Source organism: Haliotis rubra, unplaced genomic scaffold (genome assembly GCF_003918875.1).
Source record: "Haliotis rubra isolate DU_JTF1 unplaced genomic scaffold, ASM391887v1 Scf389, whole genome shotgun sequence".
Lineage (NCBI taxonomy): Eukaryota > Metazoa > Mollusca > Gastropoda > Lepetellida > Haliotidae > Haliotis > Haliotis rubra.
This window is the reverse complement of record NW_025767067.1, coordinates 54,906-73,500: the sequence shown is the minus strand read 5'-3', so window position 1 is coordinate 73,500 and position 18,595 is coordinate 54,906. Positions and strand designations below refer to the sequence as shown.

Below are 18,595 nucleotides of genomic sequence, written 5' to 3'. Positions count from 1 at the left end.
TGAGGTCAATGATGTGGATATTTTGCGAATACTTTGTTGATCTGGTGACAGTTTGGCCTTTCCCGTACTGCTTTGATCAGATCTTATGGCTAGGTAGAACAATAAACGTCACCTCCATTCCTTCAACTCCACAAATGATTGGGAAATAATATGTGCAGAGAGCGTCATAACCTCATATCTCATCATTTCCATTTACATAGTGTTCGTGATGTGAGTCTGTGGACCAAATAATGCCAGAACTTTATAGATTCATCAACATTGTCTGATCGGGGCTTTCTTCACGTAATCTGCAATAGTTTAAGGTAGGATAAGCACAATGTTAAAGTTCCAGCCCTGATCCACAAACCCAGTGTTGTGCTTCTACTGTTTGATCCCCTTCCTTGTATGTACTTACTATTATCTCTATATATGCTAGGGTTGGGTATTGCAGAGAATTTTCATATTGCGATATATTGCAATGCAAAAGCATATATTGTGATATGTATTGCAATATATTGCAAGAAGTTTTTCTTCAACAAAAAACTACGTATAATCGAGTTAATGCTTGATTTATAAAGCAAAAACACAACAAAATCACTATGTTTGATTAAGATTTAATAAAAACTTTTAACCATGACAAAAAACAAATGTAAATAATATTTGGCACAAATAAAAAAAGGAAAGGAACAACTTAAACAACGGAAATATCCGAAGATTTCCGAGTGTTACAAAGTTTTCCGAATGCATGTCAAAATACCGGTTTTCGATCAGCGTATCGCAATACGTATCGTTTTCATGTCTGAACCGGTAAATACTGGTAAACTGGTTATATTGCGCAGCACTAATATATGCATAAAGTAAAGTGACTGTACTGTCAGATTTCTGGTGTATGGAAACGGTTAAGGACAACAATTTAAGAGAGTTTTGTTTTATGACACATTATCCCTTGAATTCCCTGTTGGGAGACACCAGAAATGGGCATCACACATTGTACACATGTTGGTACTTTAAACTAGACCTTTTGTTTATAGAGGGAAGGTTTTCATAACAAGAGAACCAAAGCAACCCATACGATTAACAGGTGCTGCAAAGTGAATTATGTCATTTGGTGTTGTAGCTTCCAAAGCATAGTGCTTTTCAGAGGTGAATCAAGAAATTGGTTGATTTTATTTCAAATTTGTTGCGATTATAAGCCTTGATCTCGCTGTCTTACCTCAGTGATGTTATTAAATTTATCTTTTTGTGTCAGACAATATTTATAGAATAAGTGAGCATTCATCATGGATGAATTTATCAGGACCTTCCAAAATTCTCAGAGTGAACAGCCATTATTCATTGGTGGCAGAGTGGAGAAAGGTGTTGAGAGATCTCAGTGTAACAAACCCATATTCAAGGAACATGTCGACAACACATATACATTGACGTTTAATCTTAGAAATGTCTCTTTTAAAAAATATAAATCAATAAAACAGAACCTAAAATCCAAATAGATCCCAGAAGAATGGTTAATTTCCTGACTTGAACATTTTTTATAGACTTGAGTTAGATTCATACTGAAAATATTCGCAAGGTTCTGGCAGACAGACTGCCACATCGACACTGAACAGATTACTCCTGGTTTACCAGTAGGCTTTGTCCAAAATGTTGATTCCACTGTCTGTCTGAGACTGTGTTGACTCTGTAAAGCAATACTGCCGCTGGTGCCATTATATACCACTAAGTATTGAGTAATAGGATTAGGTTCTGTGGGCCAATAAACATGGACAGTGGATTTGGTATAGGAGAGTGTTTGGCTTCAGTATCAAGAGAGGAAGGTAGACCACCTGAGTTGCCTGAACCCAGGAGGGTATTTGAGGAGGAGGTTCATGGGAGAGGAGAAGTTGTTTTTGTAAGGTGGGGTATCTGTGTGTGTTTCTATAGCTATTTAAATGTCACCTTTCTACATCTATAGGTAATGTATTATTGTAATCTTGGTCAACAAAATCAGATCTTTGTTCTGATGTGATACCTCGCTAAATTAATAACTGAAGGTGTCTTCCTGGGCTGCTTGTGTTCCTGAGTCAATCATTTTTCGGCATTTTAAAACATTTTTCCTCTATTTTTTCACTTCATCACACTTGGGAATTTTTTATTTGTACAAATAGAAACTTACACAGAACACAAATATCCCTTTAATTGCAGGTGTACATGTCATCATGCTCAGTGATGGGATGTGTGAAATATTTGGACCAATCAAATTTTGTGCAATAATCTAATGAAGTGCATTGAAGACCAGTGAAATATGGTTTTGGAAAATGGATGTTGGCGTACATTGTGCAACTAGGTGCATTGTAGACCTGTTTCACTTTTAGAAGGTATTGAGTGATTAGTGCATAGAACATCATTCAAAGTGGTTTCAATGTTGCATTATTTGCACTTAATATGACAAGAATCTATGGTTGTAGTACAACATTAAAGACTCTCGCCCCCAGTGGTGATGCAGGGTGATGACGGAATAGGTTCTGATCAACTCATGCTGCTCACTAGAGGTTAACCATGTTGATCTGCTGGTGAGGTGTCACATGATACTGTGCCATCATACTTTGTTCACAGTATCATTCACTGGATTGTCTGGTCCAAAATGTGTGCAGGCCCCCTATCATATAACAGTAATACTGCTGATTGTGGCAGAGAAAGCATCAAACACCCAACCCATTCAACCTTGTAAATTTGGCTCTGGAATTAAATGTTATGATAGATGATTTTATAAGTGCATTTACAGGAGTACTTTTCTTATATTAGCATGGACATAGTAACAAGGATGTGTAAGTATAAAGATTTATAAATTCTACTATCCAGTAAGAGTTTTGGCAGCAACTGACCTTGATGAGGTATATTTATAGGAGGCAAACAAGTACGTATTTGTTTGCATTCAGACAAATAATAAAATAAAGGCAATGAAGACAAAATGTACAGACCAAGTGAAAACAACTTATATTATCATTAACAGGTGCTTGGTATAACTATGCCATGATAAAACAGACCACCATGCAGCCAGCATGGATGAGAAGGTTATAAATGTTGAACTTGGTGCAAAATTCAATAATAAAAAGTCTTACCAAAAATTCTTCTTAAACTGCTAGTTTGATGGCGTGTGTGAGATGTTATCCCACTTTGTGTATGGTTTCTTAACTAGAATTACCAACTCAGGCCACTTGCGAGCAGGGGATATCAGTTGGTTTGATACTTGCCACTAAATATGCCCCAATATTTCCAGCCAGGTTGGGCAGTAAACAAGTTCCTAATCATTAAGGGTTGAAGAGGTAGGTTCATTACCTCACCATCTGTCAAGCAGCAAGAACGAGTGTTTTGATAGTGGAGATAGAGAGGAGAGAAAGGGGATGTGATTACTCTAATATAGGAGTGGGCTGTAGCACCAACTAGATGCATTCTCTGCCCCTTTGTGGAGCACTTGTTAAAGGCGCTGATCCAACTTTTTCATGCCACAAATGTTTTCGTTCTTGAGAATTTCTCGCTCAGGTGAGAAAATAAATTAACTGATTACAGAAGATTTTTGGAACATTTACAAGTATTTCAAATGCAAGTTGGTCTGAAACTTTGTGATCAAGTAATCAAATTTTTTTTTTTTAAATAATTGTGTGTTGTTGTTTTTCTATTTTGTAACAATTGTTATTGAAAGGGTTGTATGATAGAGGGTTCACATTAAGTTACCAGTGATGTTTATTCTTAAAGTTCCTGAAGTTGAAATTGATCTGTGAAAGAAGGCTAATGCTTTATGTTGAAACAAATTCTACTTTATGTTTTTCTGACCAAGAGAGAAAAAACCGAAGATTGAGCAAATGGCTATGGAAATTACTGATGTGAGCAGTACATTTTTTGCAAGTCTAAGATGGTCTATTGTCTGTTCTTATCTGGAAAACAGCCACACATAATGATAGTCATTGTATTGTCTTGAATTCAAGATGGCCTACTTGATTCTGACAGCAGTATGTTTTTGTTACTGGAATCGAAGACTTCTCACAGCCTGAGCAGCATGTTTTTGTTTAGCTTGTTTGGAATCGCAACGTTTGGTCTTTTTTCTGACCCAAAGGTCGACAATTTGATCATTTTGGGGTGTTGTTGCATGTGGTCCCAGATGCCAAAAGTGCCTGTAAGAAGAAAGCGGCCATCTTTAAGCTGTGTCAATACCTATGTAGGTTATGCTTTTGATGGTGGGGAGACTTCTTCTTGCACTCCAAGACCACCATGGCTACCTGTAGGGTAGAAGAGGAATCGTGGCAAATTAAATGCTTATGTTTCCTGTATTCTTAATTTTTCTTGGCCTTCTTTAACATAAAAGGGGCACGAGGTTTTGAAGTTAGCCTGGACGACCTCCTGAACAGCAGGTTGTGAATGTTTAGGGTTCAGTGTTTTAGGACTGTGTTTGAAAGTGAAAGGATGGAGGCCTCCCTGCTGCTGTAATCGCTTCATAAATATTCTTCAAAGGCAGCTAATTCTGTGTTTAAGAATATGATGTGAGAGAATATTGTGTTATGGACATTGTGGTAATGCAATAACGGGAAAAGGTAGTCAGTGACTTCATGGGATTGCTTTGAGGAAATACCAAACACAGCAAATGGCATTTAGAAATATTTGTCCATACTTTTTCCTCAACACCTGCCAATGTATTCTTCAGACATGCTGGGAATATGTTAATGAATTATACATCGTTGTCAAATGGAGATCAAGGTGTCAATCTCTGGGAGGTGTATCAGGAATGATATTGGTGTTCAAAATATCATAGGATTATTCTTTTGGCATGTTGGTTTATCGCCTGGTTTATATACGTTTCAAACTGATCAAAAAAGTATAACATTGAAATTAAAATTGGATGTTTTTGAAGAAATATGAAAAATAAAATAATAATGTGTCAGATATATTGAACTGCTTTGATGTTGTTATTACTGGAATAATTTCACCAATGCCATGGGAAGAAAAAAACACTGTACTGAAAATTGAAATTTAAAATTTGAACACTTAGAGCTGATCTCACTTTAACTGTGGGAATGCTTCAAAACAGAAAAATTGTGTTCCAGTATTCGGATTACTCCAAGAGTTCCTTGTTCTATTATTGTCTTTCTTGGTGCATCATGGGAAGTGACACTTGTTGCCAGCTGAAATGAACATGGTTTTCTGGGCTTGGCTCAGCAGTGTTGACAGCTATATACGAAACGTGTAGTTGTTAATTTCAATGGGATAGATGTTAATCAGCTGATGCTCTTAAACAATGTGAAAAACACTCAGTGCTTTACAACTGCATTGCTCTTTGGAAATCTTCATGCTTGACATATTTATTTATATATTTGGTTGTATATTTATGTTTTTTCCTTGTTCATTACAGGCCCATGTGGTGGCAGCCTTTGAGCAAAGTCTGTCTAACATGACATCGCGTCTCCAGATGTTAACTTCAACGGCTGAACAAAAGGTGAGATGGTTGCAGTAACTGTGCATTTCAAGAATACTTTAAAAATGAACTGATTCCAGAAATTAGACCAGGATGCCTTTACCTTTGCTTATCTTGTGTCTGTAATTGTATGCATATTTTTTAAATTAATTTTAAAGGGAGATTTGTTTTCTGAAAAATGGCTGGCATGCCTTTACTTCCTGATTTTGTGATTGTGAATAAATGTTGTATGTAGGTTTAATTGAAAGGATGATGTGTTCTAGACATTAGTCATGGGGATGCTTTTACTTTCTTGATTGTGTTACAGTACTTAAATGATGTAGTTAGGATATGTTTTAAAGAGTATATTTTAAGAACTTTGGCTGGGGGTGCTTTTTACTTTGTTTTACAGTAAAAGAATGTTGTGCTTGGGTTAAAGTTGAAGGATGTTGTGTTTCAAGAACTTAGAAGAACACTTTAGGCCATTATTGTTTATATATTTTGTACTATAGGCCTGTGGCCTCTTCAGTAATGGAATAAAGAGATTTGATTTGAAGAACACTTTATAATTACTAAACTACTTCCTTTAACCATTTTATGATCAATTAGGAACAATATCTATCACAGCATGCATGTTTGGATTAGTTTACACGGAAACACCTTCATCAGATTTGAATTATAAAAGAGGAAACATCAGCAAGTCACTTCCACAAACACCTTTGTGGAAGTATGGATACTTTCAAATACTTGAGAGAGATTTGGTAATGAAACGATGCTGTTTAAAAGTTATAAAAGTAAAGTTAAGTTCAAAGATATATGTTAGTGTTCACTTATAGTACATGTTCTTCACATTTCATGATGTATATGTCTTGAAACAAATTGTATACCATTATGTGAGATTATAAGTCTTGATAAGTACATCTGTTCAGTTTCTGAATAAATTTCAAAGTTAATTTTCAAATTGCTTTCATCTTAAAACAGTAATGAAAAGGAGTTGCAATTGATTAGGAAATTCAACTTATCATTGTAACATTAAGGTATATTTTGTATATAGAGAGGAAAACCCTTGTGAATTCAGAATCAATTAATGCTGATTTGGGACAAAAAATGTTTCCTGGAAAGAACAAAGCCCTTTGAACAATCCAATAAGGTCATTTGGTGAAGTAAAACAGGTAAACAAAACACTTGCCAGGCAACTATTTAGAGAGCTGGGTGATTTATTTTTTGTAGAAGAACTGAAATAAAACTTGATCTAGGCATTGGAATTTGGAAGTGTTAAAAAAAACAGGACTCCAAGTGAACTGTTTAGGTTCCAGGGAAACATATCAAACATGACTTGGATGGGTTTCTACAGGGAAGGCAGACATTGTTCAGGAATTGATCACCTCATCATTCTTATTTATAAAACTTTTTTCGTATTGTAGTAAAACATTTCATGCAACTGATACTTTTCAACTGCTAATGTGTATTTTTCAATGTCAAGAATGTTTTTCAACAGTGTACTTTATTTTAGGTTTGTTTGAAAGGTTAGAGAGTTAAAAAGAGAAAGAATTTGAGGAAATAGTGTCCTTTTAAAAAGTAGATAAAAAAGTTGTTCGTGTTAGAATTTTATATCAGTTGCTATGTAATGGATTCTATCTGCCTTCATATTAGTAATGGAATTTGAAAAATGCTTCAAAAAACCAGAATTTTAAATTATTCATGAAATTTTACAACCAGGTGGTGCGGCCTTCTCAGGAAAATATTCAGGTAATTTAAAAAAATATTCTAATGATATTTTTCAATACATTTTAATTACCAACGTACCTTTTTTAAAATACATTTTACTTTCATTTTGTAAAATAATGCATCATTTTTGTAAACTTCAGCATGAGATTTCTGTTGAAACTTGAAAACTGATACCAAACTTTTCAAAGTTTGTTGTTGAATCTTGATGGACAGTGATTAGTATAAATTGCTGTGTTAATTATCTAAATGATTGATGTTGATGGTGCAAATGTTTGCCAAATACAACATGTCAAACATTTTTGAATGTTGATGTTTGACAGAAATGATATGAGTCAGCAAATTCCATTTAATGGTGACTGATAGAGCCCAACTCTTCCTATGTTTCTTTGCATATGCCTGCAATGCTTGTATTTGTTGTCATGTGCTTCAGATCATATACAAATCTGTGGGGCATGGAAATAGACATCCTATGTTGGGTAACTGTAATTCACATGAGACTTGTTACATCGCATTCCATATGACTGGTGCAGATTTTGTGTACCTAAGCATTCATCTCTTGACGAACCACCCAACAGAAAATATCGTTGGCAGATCATACTGTTTGACCTTTTTATTAAAGAGAATAGGTTAAACAGAATTGACGAGATCGTCTATTGCATCCACATGGTTGTGTTATTTCAGCAGTTGGAGAAACTCACCATGGAGTAGCCAATTTCATCCTGTAGAACAAAGTAGAGATTTCATAATGCACATCAAAATGATACTTGAGGGATTTTCTAACGATCAGCAGATCATCGATGCTGCTTTTTACCTGGAATGCCAAATGTTTTTGGAAAATGTAATCCCAGAACTGAAAGAACCATCCAAAAAACAGATGGTCCTACGTGCTTTTGATAAAGAAAATAGTCTGTTTGATGTATAAAAATTATCTCCAGTCTACACTGCCTTGACTAGGGCATTTTGTTTATTGACGTGGGTTAAAAAAGAACATATTGATGCATTATTTTTGGCAAGAAAGCCATCTTGGAGAGTTGGATAGACTGGGACGGCCCCTTGCCTGTGGGTATGGCACAACAAAACAGACTGTATAATGTTAAAAAAAGTGTTTAAATGTGTTAGGGATGATGGGTTTACTGCTTGTAAAAATATTTACATAAGGATTGTTGGTACTTTGCATTTCTTTAATGATCCTTGCTTATTTTCAAGTGACAAATATTTGCATTGATATTGCAAATTGTTGGTTGTGTTTTATAACTTAGTTTGACCTTTAAATATAAAGTGGTAGAAGGTTTACTACATACAGCTACATTCATTTGTCAGGTCGCTACAACAAACAACCAGATTAATGAATTGTTTGGAGGTGTCACACACTTGTAGTAAAACACATAGTTCAAAACATTTTTAATGAAATAACAACAGAGAGTTCAATGCATTTCAGTGCAAATGGGGCTTAAGTCAGACATCAGTGAATCACATTGTAAATGTCAAAAACTTCAGTAACAGAAATTTTCTAAGAAATATTGTGCCAAAAGAAATTTACGTTTCAAAAAGTCTGATAAACTTGGAAAAAATCCAGAAATATGTGTAGTTTCTAAAACTTTAAACTGAAGATTATTATGATAGGGAAAGAAAGATACACAGTGAGGAGTTATTATTATCATCATCATCATGGACAAGTGATTATTTTTGCACTCCTTATGTTACTGTAAGTCTTAGTACAAAGCATATTACTTACCAATAATTACATGATCTCAGATACACAGGAGATACTATGTGTGGAAAACTTCTATTTCTAATAGTAATTCATCAAACAAATTGTTTATGTTACCAAACCAGGCTATTACAGAGTTTCATTGAAGTAAACACTTTTTCACAAAATCTAATTTCTTGAAGATCCTCATCCTTGCAAAAAGTATTGAGTCCCACTGCACAAACAATTTTGTCTCATCCTATAAATTTATAGATGATGTATACATTTTGAGATATTTTGGATTTGACAGGGGTATTGAAATAGTAGATTGCAGGCTTGAAAAAGAGATGTTTGCGCGATTGGTAAACCATGAGAGGCTGTAGGCAATTTATGTTTGTATCAGAGACATAAAAATTCCAGTTTGGAAGTTGTGAAACTGAATCCTTGTGTTTCTTCATTGGAGATAAGACATAGTGCTGAATGGATAAATTTAGAAAAGTGGTGATTTTATCTGATGTTATGAAATACTGCTACCATGACTCACAACACAACATGTTTGCTAATCAACACTCGTCAGAAATCAAAAGAACCAAAGGGAGATAAATCTGACTTGGGTGATAACTGGCAGCCATATTTGAAATTAAAGAATCATGTGATGAGAGTTTCTTGATATTTTCACAGATGTAACCTGCAAAAGCTTTTAAATGTAGTAGCAGGGTGTGGTGTTGTTCTACAGATACCATTATCTGTGTTCGAATGTCATAAAAAACTTTCATGCAAGCTGAGGCACCAGAAGCAGTATTACAGTTCCGAGGTTGAATCCATGCATGCAGATATATTCACATTTGTAAAAAGTATTGACTTTTTAAAAGTATAATCAATGGTAATGGGATGATATTTATTGTTCTTTCAGGATTCTGAGTTGAACGAGTTGCGACAGACAATTGAGGCCCTGAAACGTCAGAGTGGACTCAGTATTCAGGAAAGCCTTGTCAGTCCAAATGTTGGGCGACGACACACCTCACCTGGTATGGGCCCTAAAGACATTCATGGTAGGGATAGGTAGTGTTTAGGTACTGTAGCTCACTGTGGAGATTATGTTTGAGTTACCTTGTTAACCTGTGTTATGGAGCATCTCTACATGTTGTTGAGGTAGCTCAGCGGATAGTGTGCTTGCTCAAATCTTCTACTCCTACATGAGTATAATGTGTGAAACCAGTTTTGATTATTTTCCCATAATGCCATCAAACCCAAATTCTGGAAGCAGTATGTGCATGGTTTGTGATTTTGAATGGTAGCCAAGAGGGATATTTTGAAATAAAATATTCATTAAAATAAAGACAAGATGGTAATATTTACTGTAAACTAATTTATCAGAAGTTTCCTGTGTCTTCAAAGAGATTGGTTTGTTTCTGTAGTAAAGGAAATTATAACCGTTGTCAGCAACCAAACAAATAATCTGTTTTATTAATCAGATTTCTGGGTGGTATATTTAACATAGAACATCTGTGTAATATGTTTCATTCCTAATTTTGTGATCATCTTTAATTGTACCCCATACCAGTTTAGTTTGTGTGATTAACCATACTAAGCAAACCTGCACTGTGTCTAGTTTTACCTTATGTGAGTCTGAAGAGGATTGGATTACCACACTTTGGATGTAACAAATTGTAAACAGAACTGATTTTGAAAGCTGATGAATTACGAGTTAAACATGCACATTTCAAACCTAAACTTCCACATATGGCCCCCTAGTGAAAACATCTGGCTCATCGTTAACACTCCACCTTGTGTGGTATTTCTGGAATTAACAAAATTTCCTTTTTGCTTAAGTGCATGTGGAAATTTGCTGCCTAGATATTTAGTCATCAGGTAAATATTATCACCTATTACTGTCAGTACTGCAGTAAATCTTGGTTAAGATACTACTTGTGGCACAACTTGTCTGGAATAAAGCCAATAATCATATCAGCTTGATCAGAATTTTTGCAGCTGAGATGATATTTTCTTTCTTGAAATAGAAAACTGAAGGAGAAATGTATCTCTTTAGATGATAAATGGTAGGCTAATAAGATTATACCAACAAATAACGTCTGAGCTTTTGCAAGCAATAAGAAACTGGGTGAAGCCAGGATAACGGAGGGTCACCAGATGATATATGTCTGGGGAAATAGTTAATGTCACTGATATGATGATTTTGTATGCATGCTAAACGAAATTATTTGCACAGATTAATAAATAATAAAATTAATTTACTGAACTGAGGATTTTAATTGAACCAGAGTAAAAGCATTTTGACTGTTAGCAGCATTACCATATCATTAATATGTACAAAATGTTATAATGTGAAGGTAAAGACAGAAAAAACTAATGTTAATTCTGACATGTCTTTTTCGGCTAAGAAGTTCATTTAGTGAGTGTTTTCAAACTGATGCATGAGAATAAATTATATGAATCCATATGCTTTTAGAAAAGTGTGATGTTTTAAGTTGTGGTCATGTAAAAAGCTTCAAAAGCATTTAGTGTGAACAATTTCTTTGCAGGTGAAGGGGGTCGTATTGTTCGTCAAATGTCTTCAGACAGCATGTCTAGCATCAATAGTTTATCAAGTGCTTGCAGTGTCGCCAGTCAACAGTCTGCCGCCACTGATGGTGACATTGGCAAAAACTCCAAGAAAAATAAAAAGAAGGGATGGGTGAGTGATCTTTTATTTATTGTTTATTTTCAGACTTCTGACACTGGACATTTAACTCTGGATTCTTTTGTAGTGAAATTAGTGAAACAGGTGATCTGCTCACATTTGTTTCCAGAAGGATGAGATCCACAGCAGCTATATCTGAAGGACTAGACCTGGACTGTTTTATGTGAAGGATATCTTATTAAGTGATAGAATATTGATTTAAATGAGATTTGTGGACTAAAGTTGTACTTTTTCTAGCAGTATAAGTGTATTTTGAATTTACACTTTATTAATCAAACTTTTTCAGGATATAGGTTATGAAAAGGACTCACAATATGTATTTTCTTTGAAGAAAGTTTGATGTTAGTGGAGATCTTTTATGATTATGGATTTTGTTGCTGGAACTTTTTATTTATTGTACAGATCAAATACATAGTTTCTTTATAGTAATTAAAAGGTCATATTGAACTGACTTTGCCTATTCTAAGCAACGCATTACATCAATGGAGTTAGCATTCAGTACAGCCTTGGAGCAAGGCTAATTGGACAGGGAAATATACGGTACATTTACAAAATCTCAACAATGATATCTTTATTTCTACACTTTGCGAGCTAGTTATGCATTGTTGTGTAACCATGCATAAAAAAGTATAAACACAACAGTTCTATCTGTGTTACCTTCAGCAACAACACTGATATTTGAGATTAAACACATCATGACTCACTACAGTGCTGCTGCCCTTCAGTTTATACTACTTTCCTGAAACACATTGTGTCTACACTGTACTGTTTACTGTCTTTTTTAGAACAATTAGTTGCTAGGTTTTATTGGCAATATTTTTCAAAAGGCTATAGTTGCTTTTCCAGATGTGTACTAAAGGTGTAAATAATGGGGATGTCATGGTTAAATACACCCAGTGCTTCATCAGATTTACAGTAATTATTTCTGAATCTTGCTCCCCGCTGTGGGGTCAGCAGGTGTAATTAATTATATGCTCTATGACACTGCAATATACTGCAAAATCAGTTAGAATGGGATGGTTGTTTCTTGCAGGCTTCTTACCTATAATACCCAGCTTACTACTGATGTCATGCTCAGATGAAAATGTCAGTCATCTCGAGGTTGTGTTTTTGTTTGTGTAATTGCTGTTTGTTTATGTTTTTGAGACGATTTAATATATATTTTGCATTGCATCAAAGCTGTGATATTTTTATTATTACTTCCTGATCATGTAATATATTGTATGATCCATGGTGTCAATATCATGTCTATTTCACACCATAGCTCATCCATATCTGCTTAGGTAATTAGTTTCATAACCCTGAAAGACTCTGAAATAATAATTTTGTGATGGTTTTTTTTTGTTCTCTGGATTAGTTACATCTCATGAAGTATAAATCCAGACATTTACCCTTGCATCTATTGACTTTGAAATCAGATCTTGAAATTGAATTTTTTTCTGGAATGTTAATTTCAAAGCCCAGGCACTGACCCCATAGACAGGTGTGGGAAAATGTGGATTACATTTCAGTAAAAACTGGTTTTAGGTATAAAACATCTGAGTTGATGGATGTTAGATACTGCCATCTTTTTGTCACTTTTCGACTCGTCAGTGCAGGCTGTTACAGACTTCAGCTGTTCTTTCATCGTTGCCCTAGAACACATCAATGTGCCGGTATACATGTCGTCCATGGTGTACATTGCAGCTGAAATGGATGACATTTATGCTGCGCGATAATCCTCGTAACTGAGGATTCACACATGCTTTGCATTCTGAAGTGTAACTGGATTCCTTCCTGACATGGTAATGGCTTTGTGTCGATCATTTACTGCCGTGATTCCTATGGAATGTCCTCAAAAACGTTTCATTTTAATCAGCCTCTTGTAGCTTCATCCTGAATTGCCAAATTACCAAGTTTATGTTTATATTTATAACTGATATCTGCAGATTCCAATTCCGAGGAATACTCTATGAATTTCCAGCATGGTGAAAACTGAATGTTAATTCTGACATGTCTTTTTCAGCTAAGAAGTTCATTTAGTAAGGCATTCTCCCGGAAGAAGAACAAGCATGGCTCTATATCTGATGTGGAGCCTGATACTGCAAGTCTTCGCTCCAACGCTTCTGCACCAAATTCTCCACTCCTACAGATGACGCATGTTCCTAATGGTTCTGGAGTCATGAAGGGGTCTCACAGCTCTGGGGCGTAAGTACATGTTTATCTATCTTCTGATAATGTTTCTTTTCAGATCATTTCAAGATATTTTTGATTTAAGATACATGTGTGGGTATTCATATGAATGCTTATCAAAAGTTCTTTTATTTCATGAATATTAATTATAACATTAAAAAAAATTTTTTTCATAATTTTGGAAACTTTTATCTCTCTTAGATATTCTTTCGGAGAAATCAAAGATTTAAAACAAAAGGATAGCTGTTTTTCTAATTTTGAATACATTATTTATCCCAGATATACTTTTTTCAAAAATTGTGAGTTGTACAGATCACTTTAAGATTTATATGACGGTGAAATTAATTCACAGAAATTCTATTTTCATAGGCATGTTTGTTGTATGCATATATTTACTACATGACAATGTATCATTTTCAGACTGTGTGAAACAGAAGACCATGCGTCTGTGAATGAATTAAAGAATCTGTTACGTGAAAAAGACATGAAATTGACTGACATCCGACTAGAAGCCCTCTCTTCAGCACATCAGCTGGAACAACTCAGAGAGACAATGAACAAAATGAAGGTATGCATAAGAAAATAATGTAAAATTCTTTCGGATTTGACATACCATATTTTTTTCGCGATTTTCCATAGGGCCAGACTAATTTTATTTCTTGTTTTACGGATCTGCCAGTCATATTTCTTCAAGAATATTTAAAGCAAAAAAATATAAATTCAATTTCCCACTCAAAAAATATAATCCTAATGTTTTACTGGCCAAAAATGTAAACTTACAAGAAATGTTTATTTATTTTATTTTTTTTGCCCCTTATACACTTCATAACTTGCCCAAAGTAAAGTATTTTTAATATTTAAAAGAAATGTTACTATTACTGTTAATTGTTTTTATTTTCCGTATTGCCTTTAGGTTTTCTGATGACAAAAATCCTTAAAACAAGAAACATAATTGGTCTGGCCTAGTAAAGATTTATTTCTTGTCTGTTGTCTTTGTTTACATTGTGGCATGTATGATCTCATAGCTGCCCATCCTTGACTGCTGTGTGTGCACCGAACTGCAGCAATCATTTTCTATATCCTGTAATTAGCCATTAGTGAACAAAACTAATAAGTACATTCCCTTTTTACCCATCTGACCTCATTAAGATATTATGGTGAAGTCACTCATATCAAACTCAGTTTTAAACAATGATACTCATTAATCTTGTCCCTGTAGACTGTGGGTGAAGTATGAATCCTTTGTTTCAACAAGTTCATCTTCTAATTGATTTGATTATCTTCATATATACTCCATCTGAAAGGGTTTTATGAAAATGTGTGTATGAAATATGAGTGCTAGACATTTGTTCTATTAGGTTAATGCAAACATTTATATTACAGAGTGAAATGGGACATTTGAAAGCTGACAACGACCGACTTCAGCGCCTAGCTACCTCGTCCCGAACACTCAATATCTCCCAGAGCTCCCTTGCTCATACGCGTGCAAGTAACGACTCTCTGGACCGGTCTCTCAGCCTCACTGATCAGAGTAGTCTAGGTAATGTCTAGCTCAAACACTCCCCCTGGTGGGGATGCTGAGGCACTGTTAGTCCCCCGTGATCCTTGTGTGTAGTAAGAGTCTATAACAGAGTTAAGATATGTGACACACTTGATTGTGTGTCATTATAGCCCTGTATGGATCCATGGTCATGCTGCCATTCCCCAGTGATCTGTGTGTGTAGTATGAGTCTACATCAGAGTTAAGATATGTGACACACTTGATTGTGTGTCATTATAGCCCTGTATGGATCCATAGTAATGCTATCAATATTTTGATTACTTTGCTATTATGTTCAGGCTAAAGTGATATTAGCTGGAATATATCTGAACATTCCTGAAAACACTCTATGATTTATGCTGATGTAGATATCATTGTTTTAGAAGAAACATCTTGACGATAATATTAAAAAAGTAAAAAAAATACCTTACACCTTGAGTGTTTATTAATAATGTGTTAGGGTTGCTTTTAGATATCTTCATTGTCAGTTTTAATTCTATGAAGAGAAAAAGGCTATGTTGTGCAATTAATTCAAATGAAATTGCTGATTCTTATATGATACCTCTCAATGTGTAGATGTAAGGACCTTTTCTTAAATGCAGCGCTCACGTGAACTTTGACCTCTGGAGGTGACCTCAGATCTTCATGCAAGGAGGTATCATGACAGAGTAAAAGATCTCCTTTTGATGGGTTGCAGTAACCCTGAAATGATTTACCGGTAGTGTGTCAGTGATTGGAAATGTTGTTCATCATTTTAATGTCTTTGCTTTGTAGACATGCTATTGGCTGAAACAGCAGCAAATGACAGAGAAGGAAAACGTGTCACAATCACTGTATATCTGGGCTCAAACCCAGACCCAACACGGATTGGCATTGAGGTAAAGAACAGATCTAGTGTCCTTATTCTAGCTGTGTTTGTCTACAGAAAGATTCACATATCAGAAAACACTCATCTAAACATGTTCAGTGCATCAGATAAGGAGTTTATTCATCAAACAGACAATCCATGTATGGAGTGTAAAAATAATTTCTGAATGATCATTTGCATATTTATTGGCTAGTGATACCAAGTTTATCAGATAAGTTTATGGCATCAGTAACACTATCCAGTATTTGATAACCCCAATAGTTTATTGCCTTAAAGTGGAGACTTTCACCTTTCCTTTTCAATTGATGCTCCATCGTTTCATTATTTTCAAATAAAATGTAATCATTAATTTCTTCCTCTCCGTGTTACAGAGACCAGCGGAGGTGCTGATTGGCTCCCTGTCTGTCAGTGGCAAGACAAAGTGGGACATCCTCGATAACATTGTCAGGAAAATATTTAAGGTAAGAGACATTGATGAATGTCCAACTTTCATTACAACTGGCTCTGACCAGTGTGTCATTTCATAATACTTACAAAAACAGCAATGTATATAAGTTAATAATATCTTTTTCACAATATGGATTATGTCAATAGAAGTTCGTTAGCATAAAAATAAGGCCAAATTTATTAATTATTAATTTCTTTGTTCTCTGCACTACTTGTCATTAAAAAAATGGAATCATTAAACAAACCCACCATCTTTGGTGGTAAACATATGGTTTTAGTGATCTAATGCTAAATGTTTAGCATCATTGAATGTAATGTATGTTATGTTTATAGGAATACGTGTTACGAGTGGACCCTGTCACCAACCTAGGTCTGAGTGCGGAGAGCGTCTTCTCCTATCATATCGTCGACATCACAAGGACCAAAGGTGTGTATTGACAGTAAAACAAACACAACAAACATGGTGAATATAACATGAGTGGCTTTTTGTTTGAAACAACAGGATTTAGAAAATTGTGTATGTCTTTCATTTTCTTTACATTTCGCTTTCGTTCAAGGAGTTTGGAGGTTATTAGCCCAAGAGTCTGGGTTTGATTCCCATGATGGTTGTGATATAATGATATGATATACTACAGTCATTGAATCAATCATGGCTACTATGAGCCACATTCCAATGAGCTAGAGCGTGAATGTGGTTTTATCTGGCTTTTGGCAATATTCTAGCAATGTCAGCAGAGGACAGCAGAAATGGCCTTCACACAGTGTACCCATGTGGGGAATGGAACCCGGCCATCGGTGTAACAAATACTCTTACCGCTGGGCCACCCCACTTCTACAAGTCACATGATGATCGGCCATGTTATGTTTCAACAATGTGTATTGTGTCCACAGATGCTGATCTACCTGAGCTGCTACCTGTGGGGTACCTGGTCGGGGATACAATGCAGATCAGCATATGTCTTAAAGGTAAGGACGGTAGCAGCAACATGAGAATAACATGCCCTTCAGTAGAAGTATAGTTGAGTAAATAGTAGAAGTATAGAAACAGGTTGAGGTGGAACATTGGCAACTAAAGTTCAGTTTTAGTCATCAGCTACATTTTAGGTGATGTCACATAAAAGGAACACTGAAAAAAAACAAAAACAAACAACTTATTCAATATATTTTGTATTTTGACTGAGAACAATTTACCTGCACATGATTCACTAGATGATTTCAGTGGGAATTGTGGGACTCTGATGGTTTGGTAGAGTTCGAAACTTGAGGAAATGTGGTAAAACTGAAACATTGTAATATTTCATGGTAAAAGACAACTTACTTGCGAGATATTCTAACTGGCACAACAATGTAAATGTTGGTATATCTTCAGGTACAAAGCTAGATATTCTAACTGGCACAACAATCTAAATGTTGGTATATCTTTAGGTACAAAGCTAGATATTCTAACTGGCACAACAACGTAAATGTTGGTATATCTCCAGGTACAAAGCTAGATATTCTAACTGGCACAACAATCTAAATGTTGGTATATCTTCAGGTACAAAGCTAGATATTCTAACTGGCACAACAATGTAAAAGTTTGTATATCTTCAGGTACAAAGCTAGATATTCTAACTGGCACAACAATGTAAATGTTGGTATATCTTCAGGTACCAAGCAGATCAGTGTGGACTCTCTTGCCTTTGAGTCGATGATCCCCAAGACGATCATCCAGCGATATGTGTCCCTCCTCATTGAACATCGCAGGATAATCCTGTGTGGCCCCAGTGGCACAGGGCAAAACCTACCTGGCTCAGAAACTGGCTGAGCATTTGGTTCTCAGGTGAGTTTGTGTTGCATTAATGTGAAGGTTGCAAACAAAATGGTGGAACATGGTCAAGGGGAGATAATTTGATGGAAGGTACTATCATGCCATCAGTTCTGATTGGTCGCAAACATTGATAAGGATCATGTTTTTGGGGAGGCATGTAACTCAATACCATTCTGTTGTGGGCACTTCTAAAATGTAAAATATGAAACATACAGACAAATGTTAAAGTATGGAACAT

At 35.3% G+C, this 18,595-nt stretch overlaps 1 protein-coding gene across 1 annotated transcript in view; it reads left to right on the top strand.

Moving 5' to 3' along the window:
- LOC124286648 (neuron navigator 3-like) overlaps positions 1–18,595 on the top strand; it is a 543,359-nt gene that overhangs the window by 516,587 nt on the left and 8,177 nt on the right. Inside the window, 13 exon segments of the mRNA XM_046723050.1 lie at positions 5,360–5,443; positions 7,121–7,150; positions 9,733–9,871; positions 11,363–11,514; positions 13,526–13,707; positions 14,113–14,260; positions 15,076–15,232; positions 16,007–16,110; positions 16,472–16,561; positions 16,881–16,974; positions 17,439–17,513; positions 18,197–18,321; positions 18,323–18,369. Coding sequence (XP_046579006.1) covers positions 5,360–5,443; positions 7,121–7,150; positions 9,733–9,871; positions 11,363–11,514; positions 13,526–13,707; positions 14,113–14,260; positions 15,076–15,232; positions 16,007–16,110; positions 16,472–16,561; positions 16,881–16,974; positions 17,439–17,513; positions 18,197–18,321; positions 18,323–18,369 — 1,427 coding nt within the window.